This window comes from Pinus tabuliformis, chromosome 8 (assembly GCF_031772625.1).
Source record: "Pinus tabuliformis cultivar Carrire ecotype Pingquan chromosome 8, CPIR1, whole genome shotgun sequence".
In the NCBI taxonomy this organism is placed as follows: Eukaryota; Viridiplantae; Streptophyta; class Pinopsida; order Pinales; family Pinaceae; genus Pinus; species Pinus tabuliformis.
In genome coordinates, this window is record NC_142294.1 from 1,158,069,074 (window position 1) to 1,158,083,476 (window position 14,403).

A 14,403-nucleotide genomic window follows, 5' to 3' on the forward strand; every position below is an offset into this window, starting at 1 on the left:
GGGGCAAAAACTAAAAATGAACAACACTAAAATTTGAAGAGATCTTGTGCCGTCAACCAGATAATGCTTGTAACAGTAACTTACTCATTTGCCATAAGTTTCAGTAAGCACAACCAGAAAACTATGGAAGGGGCAAAAACTAAAAATGAACAACACTAAAATTTACAGTACACAAATGCCATGTTTTGAAGAAGAACAATGGAGTGCCAAGGGAATAAAGCACAGCAAAATATCAAAGGAGCCACGTAGACAGAACAACAATGCAAAAAAGAAAGAAGAAAAGAAGCGTCTATGAAAATGCAAACAAAAGACAGAAGTACCCAAAATCCTATTAATATGGTGCACTAAAGTTGTAGTAAGAAACAAAGCTTTCTTTAAGTCGCATAAATTGCGAAGAAAAAAATGACTTTTTGTTGTCTGTTGGATAAAGAAAACCCAAACCTTGTTGCAACAAAAGCAAGAAGATAATTACTGTTGATTCATTTATCTTCTCTCATTTTCAGCTCCTCAGAACCGAATATGATGAGCATACTATTATACAAAATATTTCATTACTGCACACTACAACAATCGGACAGTTGATAGTAACCATATAATCTGGTAAACTACCATTATATTCCTTATATTCCTTAGAATCTCGAGCCTTAAATATTCCTAAAAGTCTTTCATGTCATAGAACTCTAAGTTGTGCAAGAAAATCTGCACAGAGGTCAAGAAAGAGGAAATGTGGCCCTTGAACCCTTTGAAGATCAAGAAGATATTTCTCCTCTCTGGCTTTGTAAAGCTGTGACACAAGGGACAAAAAAAGCATTGAATCTCTTAGGAAAAACATTATGTTGATTTCAAAAAAATGTTAAGCAATACCCAAACGTTTAAGGGCTGGAGATTACGGTTAAGCAAGTATGTACTTTGTTCACAAAGTGATAATATAGTCAGGAACAGGTGTAAACCAAACTTGCCTGCACTTCGAACTTGACCACATTTGGCGGAGATCTACAGTTGATGCCAGCTGTAGAGTCGTCTTGTATAATATGGTTTCCATGCAAAGATTTATTCATTGAAGCATCAACATTCCTTGATACAGCAGGAAACCATCTGCATTTCATATTGTAGTGTCCTATCTTTTTCCATGCGACATCCAGCTCTTGAAGTGCCTTTAGAACCTCTGACATAATCTCACGAGGATGAGCCTGAGACTGCAACATATAAAGTACACATTAAACTCCCTGCAATAGAAAGTACCCTTTGAGAAAGAACTGATATCTGAAAAATGATGAACTGCCTTTATAACCAGAATTACAAACCTGAAGCCCTAGAGCCCATTTCCTCTCAGTAGGAAATTGGGATCTTGAGGCATTTCCCTGATTAATAAAACCAGTTAATCTGTGATCACCAGTTGGTGTTGCACGATCAGTTGGTACAAAGTGATGTATGCAATCCTGTGCAAAACGTATGAACAGCTTTAATAGAAAAGCATGCTAGAAGATATCATTCAAATTCTATTATCACAAACATGTAAATATTTTGAATTCATTGAAGAACCTATCTGAAATAAGGCACCAAGTAAAGAATCTTTGCAGCACTAGCATTTTCATCCTCATTTCGAGCTTTCAACATTTATTAAATACAAGAAAATGAACTCCAAATTTATATCCAATGGGGCAGCTCTCTGGGAAGCCTATCAAAAATTCATTCTGTAAACTTGCAACCCTACTATTTCCTAGGGTTTTCCAGTTTGGACATCAAGTACAGGGATGTAAGGAGATCACTCTGGTGTCAGAAAGACAATACTCCCCCAAGATCATATTTCACTATTATCTTCAAAGTCTTTTTCTGCAATCATGCATGGAGCAATGTTTACTTCATTCCTTCAGGATTTTAGCATTATCCGTGACTTACTTCTGCAGCTAGACTTCACAGTTAGTTGGAAGTTATCTAGCGGTTGATCAATCATTCCTTGAAGTGTTGTAGTGTTACGGAGCTCTGCAATTCTTTGTGTAGCCAACACACAGAGGATGGTTGCTTGCTTAGGAGGACAACTCCTCCAAGGTGAGAATTGGACATCGTGGAGGAGGGCGTTGAACCCTAGATGGAATAGAGGAAACCTAGGTTCAAATCCAGAGGAGGGAGCATTGAAGCATTGAAGGCCCTTGGAGGAGGAACAGTAGACATTATTATTATTTAGAAAGCATTCAAGATTAGAGCCTTGCTCGTTGGACATGCATGCCTTGAATCTTGATATGTGTCACATAAAGTTGGAACTCTCCTCATCTGGGCCTATCTTGCATAGTGTTTAATTGGTTGTCATGGACTCAGTCCACTTTGTATTGTAGGCTTCCCTCAGCTCTTATATAAATAGAGGGAGGATAGAGTCATTTGATCATATACTTATACTTGTTCACCCTTGTAGATCAAACGCTTGAGTTAGAGATGTGATACTACGGTGAACTTGTCTTGTAATCTTCATCATGTATATTTTCTCTCTATCTTGGATGCTAGATCCTTGGAGGAACTTCAAATGGGAAGTTTAGGGTTTATGGTTTCACCCTAAGTGATCTGAAGCCATGTTTCAAAACTAGTTAAACCAATTCAACCAATGGAACCAAACTAGAAAAGGTTGGTACAGTATCGACCTGCAGTGGCACTAATTTGATCTAGAGAGGACTGAATCAAAGAAACTCCAAAAAAATTGAGTTGGCCAAAATCCTTGCTAGACAAGTTCTGAAAAATAGTATGGAAAATGGAACGAACAAAGTTCATTCTTCAAGTTAAATACTCTAGAAGGCTTCGAATATGTAGATCTCCATTTCGGATACAAGAATATATATTAAAATGTATGAATGAGAATGATGATACAATTGAGAGTGAAGGTTTTGTATATATAGCCAGGTAAATACCGTTCTACGAACGGTCATGTCTATAGAGACATGCCTCTTTGTTTAACTAATTATTATTTTAATTCCATATTATTGTGATTATTATTTATTATCTATATTTATTACTTTTACATATTTTATTCATAACATTGCCTTCCTCTTCAAAAAGTTTTGTTCTCAAAGCTTGTTGATGAAAAGGCTTGATCTCTTTTTTTTGTTTCGAATGTCTTCTTGTCTAAGAACTGTCATCTTCATTGATACAAGTTGATATGATCCTCTAAGTGATAAACAAAAATGTCGCACTGAAAAGGGATCAAACCATCCTAAATTAATCTTCTATGGAATCTTACGGTGATTGGAAACTTGTGATGAATTGTTATCACATGAGTGGATTGCACTGACATTAGTATTCTTCGGAACATCAGTTTGTTGTTTTTGTTCTAAATACGTAGCTTGATTGAGTTGTCTACTCTCGTGATTCGGATGTCGATAAGGAATTCTAGTGATTTGATTTTCCCTTATCTTGTTTGTGTCGTTTTCTTGATTTATTTGAAGCACCTGATTATGGAAGTTGAATGGTTAATTTCTTAATCTTCACTTGAATCTTTTGTTGCTGGAACTGCAACCTCTGAGTACATCTTTACTTCAACTAGTTTGTCCTCTTCTTGAGTTGTGATATTGACTAGATCGGTATTTGTTGTTTTTTCAACTTGAATTTCTACATTTAATGTTTCCTTCTCGATAAGTTGTTGTACCTTGTTTTCTAATGACTTCTTGTCCTTCTTAAGTTTCTTGATTTGCGTCAGCAATTTTTTACTATGGTCTTTAAGCCGAGAAACTTCTTCATTTTTGTCAGTGGTGATCTTGTCAATTTCTCTTTGCATATTTTGTATTACTTTTTTACCTTCTTGAAAAATTATTTTTGAAACATCTTGTTTGTCTACTGGCGTTACTGAATTTGGCTTCAGTGTAACATCCTGGAGTGTTATTTTCTTCTTCCTGTACGAAAATGTTAAAAACTTATTTTTCATATTTAAGATGAAGGATCCTAGAGTTTCCATCTAGGGTGAACCCAAAATAATGTCACCTTGATTGCTTCATAGGGTTTGAACTAAGAAGTGCGATATAAATGTATAATACTCAATGTTTAACTGTAAATTGGTTGTCATATTTTTTGTTGCCAAAAAAATCTAATTTTTTTATTATATTTGACTTTGGAATCACTAATTGGTTTGCGATTTTAGGCGTTATTTTTATCTTCGGCAGGTGAGATAGCAATAGTGACATCTTTCCCCGCAATAGACCCTTTAATTTTGAATAGCACTAAAGCATAATTACGTGAAGTTTCCGAAATTCCGAAATCTAATTTTGCTTGGTTGAAATGAGCTTAGGGTTTTTAAAGATAAAATCCTTTAACTTTTTATTAATGCTTCACGTGGCATATAAATAAGTTTAATTAACCCCAAAATAAAAACCTCTCAAATTCCGACTTCTGACTTTTTTCTTGAAAACTATTTCTTTAATAGTTTTATATATAAAAGTCTTGAAAACTATTTCTTTAATAGTTTTATATATATATATATATATATATATATATAACCTCTCTTTTTTCTCAAATTTATTTTTTTAAATACCTTGATACTTCCCTTAATCTCCCCGGATGCGGGTGACACGACAGGGAGTAATGAGGAGCCACATGCTAGCCATGTGCTGCCTCAAGCGTAAGGCTGGCAATCAATGCAAGGATCGCCGCCAAGGAATAAAGGTCAGGGCGAACAGAGGAAGCCATTCAATGCTCCGTCCGGGTTATTGGAGCGACTGCAGCGAGCAGTTATGGCGAACAGAGCTCGAGGTGGGGATGAAGTGGTTAAAAAAGGTGGCAGGATGGCTCGCCATGCGCTGGTTCATGCTCAGTATTTGGTTTTCGGAGTTCAGGCTCTTGCCTGGTCTTTGGTTCCCCTGTCTGTTGGGTGCCGTCACAAGACTGAAAGGCTGGTTGGGTGCCGTCTCAAGTCCGTTGGGTGCCGTCTCAAGTCTGAAAAGTCATCCTATTCTGCACTGTTCCTTACCCACGGTGCTCTTGCAAAGATGGTTAGGCCTCGACAGCGCTTGCTCAGCCGTCGAGGCTCTGCCCGGGGAGGGTCCTCACGTCCTCCAGTCGAAGAATCCCAATCCCACTGTTGTCGCTGCCATTGCCATCGAATTGCTGAGGCCAACCCCCTCCAAACAAGCCAATTCATGGACTCCAGTAGCCCAGATTCTGACCCAGCACCTATGCCTGCCTTTGGTTCTGCCATTTTTACCTTCGGTAGCTCTATGGACAGACCCCGTATCAATGCCCATGTTTCGGTTCTATTCCTTGAGGAATCTCAGGATGATGGCGATGGAAAACGCAGCAAGGGGAAGCACCCGGGCGAGAGTTCAGAGAACGTCAAGGAGACGCCAGCGGATGTTCCAGAGCATGTTTCCAACCGTCCTCAGCCTCAGGAGGTGTCGACATCCAAGGGGGACAATGTCAACATGGATCCCTATCCTTCTGCAGAGGAAATGGAGAAGTATGGCTGGTGCAGGGTGGTCGAGGAGGAGCCGGACGAATAGCTATCCAGCGGTTCAGCATCACATCCTCCAGCGCTGCTCAGGTCTTGTTTTGGCTTTCTGTTTATGTCATGTTGGCTTAACGCCTGTTCTTGCTATGTTTTTTGTTGCCCCTGCGTGGGTTATTGCTGAAGGTCTTTTGTTGCCCTGCGTGGGATGAACACTTTTGGTCCAGAGCCCCTGCGCGGGCTGTCTAGTTTGATATGGTTGCATTTCTGTGGTTTAGGGCCCCTGCGTGGGTTGTTTTGCTCAGACATGGAGCCCCTGCGAGGGCTGCCCTTTTGATTTCTCCCACTCCAAAGTGCCACAGGTTGGCCTCTGGTAAAACGACTCTGTGAATGTAAATGTCTTTCTTGTTCCTGTAAATAATAGAATAGTTTTAACGAGAAAAAAAAAAGATACTTCCCTTAATCTATTACACTTTATGTAGTGTAATACTTTCAATGATATTGTATATATATATTAATAGATAGGAAATTCCTTAACTTCATATGCAGCTTCCTTCCACCTTTTAATACCCCACCTCATATAACCTTGATATATATGTCAAGTAATTTTATTTTATTTTTGAATACCTAAGGCAAACCTTTAAAAAATTTAATTTAATTCTTGACCTTTTTCGCAATTGACTTGAAATGTAATATATTAAAAGGATTAATTTGTGGATTAATATCAACGTTGTACGGACGCAATGGTACAAAGGAATGCGATGGTCCTAGCAACTGGTTGTTGTATGGACTTTGGCACTATTGTATGTCCCCTCTTTTTTTGTCGATTGTAATTAATCAATTGTTCGAACTATTGCTTGTATGTCAGGATGGATTAAATAACTGGCAAGTCGAGGGATGCAGTGGGTGTATGGTGGATTTCAGTGGGCAGTAGAAAGGAGCAGACAGGGGAGATGGAACAAGCGGATTGTGACGGCGGATGTTCGATTGTGATGGCAGAAATCAAGATGAAGGGGCGTATGATGGCTAGGCAGAGTGGACGTTGACACAGTTGGTCAACACAGCGGCGACAAAATGGGTAGCACACCTACTGTGGCAGCGGTGTCCGATCAGCTATTGGTAGTTGGGGTTTGTCGAGCGACCAAAGCGAACAAAGCGATAATGACAACGATGGTGGTTAGAATGTGCACGAATTTGTGTGAGATGTGGTTGCGTGCGACTACAGTGGGTGTTTTGTAGAATGACAGACGGCAAGGAGCACGAGCAGAGGCGGATTGGGAATAGCCCACGGTTTTTCTGCGGATGGGCTCCAACGGCATACGAGACTATGATAACGCTCTGTCGACGGCTAGAGTTTATGCGGTATCTTGACGTTATCAACAGTGCTGTGTTGGGCAGACGACAACTGCTGTAACCTGGTTTTTTTTCTTTTAATATCTTTTTTCTGATAATTCTTTTTTTTTCTTTTTTTTATTAACATTTTTTTGTATTTTGAATTTTTTTCTATAATTCTTTTTTAATAGATTTTTATTTTTATTTTATTATTATTATTTTTTTCAATATATATTGATTTTTTTTTTTTATGGCCAAAGGCCTAAGAGCGAAAATAGAGAAGAGGAGAAACTCCCAAATTCTGAGCGAAACGCTTCAATTATACGGCAACAAGGTTGACGAAATGTTGATGGCCAAAGTCCTGGATCGGAGAACGAGGCTCTTGTGCAACGGTTGAGCTTGCCAGAGGATAGAACAGCTCTGATACCAAATGTAACGAACAAAGTTGAATAATCCAGAAGACTTAGGATATGTAGATCTCCATTTAGGATACAAGAATATATATATTAAAATGTATGAATGAGAATGATGATACAATTCAGAGCCAGAATCCTGAATATATAGCTAGGTAAGTACCCTTTCATGAACTGTCATGTCTATAGAGACATGCCTCTTTGTTTAACTAATTATTATTTTAATTACAAATTATTGTGATTATTATTTATTACCTATATTTATTACTTTTACATAATTATATTCATAACAGAAAATGGCTCGAAACAAAAAAGGAAGTTATGATACCAAATGTGATAGCCAAACCTGGATCAAGAATTAAATATCCAGAGTATTTGGAATACAATAAATAAATCCATTTAGGAATAATATCATACTAAATAATGTATGAGAAATTGATATGATTTACAAATGAAGGCCCCATATATCTATCTATATATATATATATATATGTGTGTGTGTGTGTGTGTGTGTTGCACAGGGGTTCGCCACCCCCCCCCCCCCCAAAAAAAAAAAAAACTCACGTATCCTGCGTCCCTGCATTCTGGGGACTTTTAGACACAAAGGAAATGTCCCCAAACTATTGGGGACTTTATCAGGGACTCAGGGACCTGATGCCCATCCCCAAGACGTTTCAAACAGATTTCAAGGCTGTTCTTGGCAAATTTCAAGGGTTTTTGGGCAGAATTCAAGGATGTTTTGGGAAGGTTTTAGGGATAATCCAAGCATATAGCTTCAACTTTGACAATCATGAGCATTGATGATTGAACAATATGATCATTTTTCCCATTCATTATTTTTGGAATGCATTGAATCTAAATTTTGTGTACAAATTGCATCCCAAAACATGGGTTTTGTTTGATGGGTTTCAATTTGAATTTCTGATGATTTAGATATTGTATTTTCAATAGTAAAATTACAGGAAGCAACCTCCATGTCGAGAAAATAGAAAATAATACTTGTGGTTATTTTTCTTGTTCGTTATCATTTTTTGGATCGTCTCAACTTTTACATATTATATGTGGGTTTCGAGGAGTCATTCAAGTTCAATGCTTCCACAATCCCAACCCCAAGCATTGTGAAAAGTTGAAAACAATCAGATAGTAGTAACTTTGATTGGGTACTAAATGTTTGAATAAATTCTTATTCAATCCCCTTCTTAATCTGAAATATGAATTTTATATCTTCCAAAAACCAAAGTATTTTATAGTGGTTTTCAACACAGTTGTAAAAGTTTGCAAAACCTATTGGAAAGGGGAAGCCTTTTATGTTTAACATAGTCATCAATGATCATTCACAAGAAATATGAGGAAAGAAACTACTATAAAGACAATATAAGGAAAGGAACTACTATAAAGATAATTCTCTATGACAGATTGTTCATGGACCTTATTACAAATTGAAAGTAGTTACAATTAAGTTTCCTAAAGCTAAAGCTCATGTCTAGTGGCCAATAATGGAATGTCACTTAGCCTTTTCTTAAATTGTTTGAGATTTTAATTTTTTTTAAACAGAACAGATACTTCATATTCAAAATCTAAATTGCACGTCCAAAACCATTTTTACATCATCACATCAAAACTTGTTTCAGTCTGTGCAGTTGCTTCTATATCCCAGTACAACCATAAAGGTATTTTCTCACCCATACGAGCCCTATGAACTATAACAAAACATTGATATCTACCATAAACCCGAAAGAACAGACCCAATATCAACACATAACGACAACACATAAAAAAACATTAACCAGGTTTGGACTTCCCCGCATCCTCGCTGATTGTTTTGCCTCGACAGCTTGGACCCGCTCCTGAAGTGCCTTCTCCTCCATCTTTTTGCCACGACCTCCTCAGGTAACCCTACTATAATCTCTTTCACCTCAAGAAATATATTGTCACTAATCAACTCTGAGTTGGAAGTAAGCAGGTCAATCTCCATCTTCACTATCATTTCCTCCAAAGACTCCTCAACACTGTCAAACTTGGCATTAATACGCTCGGCGTTGGCAGCACGATCCTTATCCAGCATCTACACTCAACGAGTAATAAGGTCAAGCCTTCCCATTATTGATTTAAACAAGAATTCAACGACCCTCTTCCAGCGAGTCAGATCCTCCTCAAGGGATTTCATGTCTTAACTTTCATGCATATCCATACCAGTGTCCCTCGAAACCACATAGTTATCAAATCGATGCTTCAAACTTGTAACAGCAAGTGACTCGAGGGAGAGTTGTGAGTCCTTAAATAGACAAATTTCCTCTTGCGCGCAATTATCATCTGCATGTGCCATAGTTGCTTGGAGATCCTCAATCTTCAAGCCCATTAAATAGGCATCCTATCCAAGGGATCTGCCAAACCATCCCTGCAACCAATTCACTGAGTAATGAGACAAATCCTTACCCCATCCCCTCATCATTAATTCTTCGGTACAATATGCATCCCTTCTAATTCTCTTATATGACAGTTTCTCTGCGGCTTCCATGAGCTGAGTTAGTAACCATCCTATGCCTTGCAATCTGTCACCCTGGGATTCCAAGAAGATGCCAAGTGTTGAGAGAGTTTTGTCCTTCCCCCACCTGTCTCGCCTATCGATTATCTTCCTGCGTCATTCCTCTACCGGCAACATCAATGGAGATATTTATTGCTTCACCAACAAACATTCTATTAAGGTATTGGAAAATGACCCATATCTCTCCCGTCAACCTCATATAAATATCTATATCCTTCTTTGACCAAGTAGATGGTTGATTTACTAGTTTTCCATGACCTGGAATCTTTCTCATTTACATGCACCGGGCTAGATATTTCAAGAGAGGGATTAGGTTTTCCCAAGATGACTGCATCCTTGGAGGAATTCCCTGACATGCCCATCCTTTCTAGGAGCCAGATTCGTCCTACTCTAAAATATCCCTCAAATTTTTAATCTCGTTACCTTTCATCCATTCAATCAGGGGTTTAAACTCTTCAAAAGAATGGATAGACCCAGGCAAATACTTGTCCTTCCACAAACTAATACGAACTCTATTCCTTACTTGCCATCCCAGATTTTCAACAATAAGAGGGGCAGCGTTTTTACATAACCTCCATATTTTTTATCCACAACCAGTCCATTAGGCTTCCTCGATTCTTATGATTCCGGATTTTTGAAAGTATTTCCTCGTAAAGGCTTCTTTCCACCATTCTTTAGAATCAGAGATCAGTTTCCATACTAACTTTGCTCCCAGAGCTATATTAAGTTATTAACCATTAGAGGATCCCGAATTCCCAACCCCCCCATTTCCTTTGGCAATAGAACTACATTCCAGTTAATTAAATGGAACTTTTTATCATTATTTTTTCCTCCTTTCTAGAGAAAATTTTGGATCATAACGCTCATCTGATTTGTCTTTCGGTGGCTAATAGGCTTGAACAGAGGTAGATTGGAAGTAAAGAGAGCACAGCATTTATCATAATTGTTTTTCCATCCAGATTCAACCAATAAGCACCCCATCCTATAATTTTCTTTTTGAATTTTTGCAATACTTCCTCCCAATCTTCCTTGTGGGGATTTCCCAGCGATATAGGAACTCCAAGGTACTTGAAGGATCTCTATTTTCATTGCACATTTGTCGGACAGTTCCAACCATATATACAACTCTTTCTCTTGTTCATCTGAGCTCCTAAAAGTTCCAGGTAATTGTCCATAATTCTTTTGAATTTTGGAAGCTATAATTTTGGACGCACCCCCCATAAGAATGGTGTCATCATCAAATTGCGAATAATTGATGGCTTTGACCTGATAGGATATGCTTAGGCCTGGGAGAGATCCTACTTTGCAAGCTTATTCCAAATTTCTACTTAAACTCTCAACCACTAATATGTATAGCAATGGAGAGAGGGGGCATCCTTGTCAAAGCCCTCTAGATGCTTTAAAGAAGGAAGTTGGTCTTCCATTTATCAATGGGACAATCCATGAACTTCTGATACATGCATTGATCCAGTTAACAAGCTCCTTGCTAAATCCAAATTTAGCCAAAATACTGAATAGGAAAGAGCGTCTTACCCTGTCGAAGGCGTTTGCCATGTACAGCTTGAGGACAATACCCAGTTCTTCGCTCTCTTGACTAGAATGTATCGCTTCCTGAACCAAAATGATATTATCCAAAATGTACTTGTTTTGGAGGAAGTCGCTCTAATTCTTTGATATTAGTCTAGGAAGAATCTTTTTTAGATGCCCAGTAATGATTTTTGTTAAAATTTTATATGAAGCATTACACAGGGAAATGGGTCTGAACCTATTGAAGGTTGAAGCATTCAACTCCTTGGGAATTAATGCTAGGAAGGCGGAATTCATTCCCCCTCATATTTTCCCTTTGATTCCAGTCCAATTGAGCATTCAAATTAAATATTTCTTGATCAAGAGCTAAAAAGAACGATGAAAATTGAGAATCCATCCAGCCCAAGGGCCTTGTCTGGATCTAATGCCCATATCGCATCTATAACTTCTTCCTACTTAATCTCTCACATAAGAAGGAGATTCTCTTTAGCTGTGATTTCTTAATTAAGGGGAGCTAAAAAGGCCTCCATCGTTCTTTCATGTATCTCCATGTCCACCGAATACAAGGAGTGAAAATGAGAATAGGCTTCCTCCTTGATCTCTGAGAAGTTTGATATGGAAGATTTCCCTTCGGGAATTATTTCCTTAACTCTATTTTTCATTTCCCAGGCTTTCGTCTGTTTGTGGAAAAAGGAGGTGTATTTCCTTGACTCTATTTTTCATTTCCCAGGCTTTCGTCTGTTTGTGGAAAAAGGAGGTGTTTTGATCCCAAACTTTCAAGCATGTGCCTCTAGACTTTAACCGCCACAGCTCTTCCTCCTTCCTACTCTCTTGATAAATCTGTTTATTAAGGCTCTTCTCCTTCTCTAAATGCCAGTCCTCCACCTGTTGCTCCTCCATTATTTTAATATGTCATTCCAGATCTTTTCCTTTTTCTTTCTGGGTGGAACATACAATTCCTTAGCCTAGGATCGCAGAGCTTGCTTAACTGATTTAATGTTTTATTCCCATACAAAAGCTAGGGATCCTACACATTCTCGTCTCCATGCAGTAGATATCAATTCCCTTACACCTTCCTCTGTCAACCAGCCTGGATTATAACGAAAAGGAATCTGGTCGAGATCCTTTTTTTAATCCAGAACCAACGTGATTGGTCTATGATTGGATTCTCCAGAGGCCACAAATGACGATTGAGGATCAAGGCCCTATATGAGCCAAGAACTATGTACGAGAAAATGATCTAAACGATCAACAATGTATCCACTTCCTGCCCTCCTATTTGACCATGTGTACTTCCCGTTGTGTGGTTTGATATCAGCTAGATCCCACTCAAAAAATGGATCTTCGAAGTTTTCTCTAAAGGGGTCTCTGACTATATTTCCTCCCCTGCGTTCAGTTGAGTATATTGTGGTATTGAAATCTCACCTACTATCCCCATCTGATTCCAATTACTTCTTTTGAGAGACGATAATTTTTCCCATAATTCTTACTTCTCAGCATATAATGAAGGTGCATATGCATTTATAGCCTTGATCTTCTCTTTTGTATCTTTTTCCTCCAGCTCCAATCCCAACCAATTGGGAGATTTGATGCTATTTACTAAAGAAAATTGGTCCTTCCTCTAGAAGGTCCCCAAACCTCCGGAAGCACCCCTTGAGCCCTGACCTACTCCTTCACTGCCATTCCAAAAAAATTTAGACATCTTTATTAGTTCTTCTTCTTCCATTTTCATTTCCTGCAATATGAAAATTGCGAGTTGTTCCTTTTTAATCAAATCCTCGAGTAAGAGGGCTTTAGAGGACCCTCCCAAACCCCTTATGTTCCATGAGAGTACCTTCATCAATTAGGGGTCAAAATCGATTTTGAACCACCCTTTATTGTTCCAACATCTCCTTTTAGTCCAGTTGCTTTGAGAAGATCAAAGATCTGAAGTTGACTCCCTAACTTCTTGTTTTGCTCTGCTTTCAATTCCCTTACTTCCTTCTCGGAGTGAGAGTCTTTCTTCTTGACATTGCTCCCTACTTGTTGTTTTCCTCGCCACCTTGTTGAGTCTGAGACATGCTTCTGGTGACGATTTTCCTCGGCCCCTCCCAAGGCTCTCTCTACACCTTTGTTGGAGGTGCAGGTTGAGCCAACTGACACAACACTGGTCCTCCTTCCTAAATTGGGCTCTGAGATGCCTGATTTTTTACTTTGTTTGCTTCTTCTACATGCTCATTTATTTCTCCTTCCATAGATTCTTCTTTTGCAATTCCTTCGGCATCCCCTGCCTGATTCTCTTGCGGATCCAATTGGGAGGCTTCAAGGAATTGAAGAACCTTGAAAGGATTTGTTGAGCTTGATGTCCCATTATTGATCTGTGATTTCTTGTTGTTTGCTTGCCCGTTTTTGTTTCCTCCCTTTTATTGAGTTTTCCATTGTCCCGTTCGATTACCTTGTCTAGATTGGGACTTTTCTAGGGCTTCAAGTTGAGCTTTCTTACAATCCCTGGCAAAGTGCCCGTAGTCATGGCAGATCCTGCACTTGAATAGAATTTGTTCAAACTTCATTGTCCAAAATCATGAAAGTGTTTCCAAGACCCCATTGTTAAGAAGATTTCTGCTAGGAGGCCCTTCTTGAGGTCCACCTCAATGCAGATTTTGGCGCAAGCAAACTGTCCACCCTTAGGCTCTGCTCCAACTAACACAAGACCAATTCTCCTTCCTGAATTGGGATCTAAGATGCCTGATTTTCGACTTCGTTTGCTTCTTCTGCATGCTCATTTATTTCTCCTTCCATAGATTCTTCTTTTGCAATTCCTTCAGCATCCCCTACCTGATTCTCCAGCGGATCTAGTTGGGAGGCTTCAGGGGATTGAAAAACCCTGAAAGGATTTGTTGAGTTTGATGTCCCATTATTGATCTGTGATTTCTTGTTGTTTGCTTGCCCGTTTTTGTTTCCTCGCTTTTTTTGAGTTTTCCATTGTCCCATTTGATCACCTTGTCTAGATTGAGACTTTTCCAGTTCTTCAAGTTGAGCTTTCTTACAATCCCTAGCAAAGTGCCTGTACTCATGGCAGATCCTGCACTTGAACGGAACTTGTTCAAACTTCATAGTCCAGAATCATGACAGTGTTTCCAAGACCCCATTGTTAAGAAGATTTATGTTGGGACCAGTGTTGCAGGAAT

The 14,403-nt window shown here is 38.8% G+C and overlaps 1 protein-coding gene across 4 annotated transcripts in view; it reads right to left on the reverse strand.

The window, feature by feature from the left end:
• Positions 1–298: 298 nt before the first annotated feature.
• Positions 299–14,403, reverse strand: part of LOC149239449 (SNF1-related protein kinase catalytic subunit alpha KIN10-like) — a 124,484-nt gene continuing 110,379 nt past the window's right edge. For all 4 annotated transcript variants that reach the window (XM_089373424.1, XM_089373423.1, XM_089373422.1 and 1 more), the window contains 3 exons: positions 1,305–1,439; positions 960–1,196; positions 299–784 (listed from right to left, as the gene is read on the reverse strand). In XM_089373424.1, the coding sequence (XP_089229550.1) occupies positions 671–784; positions 960–1,196; positions 1,305–1,439 (486 nt within the window). In that variant the 3' untranslated portion in view covers positions 299–670. The remainder of the gene's footprint in view (positions 785–959; positions 1,197–1,304; positions 1,440–14,403) is intronic.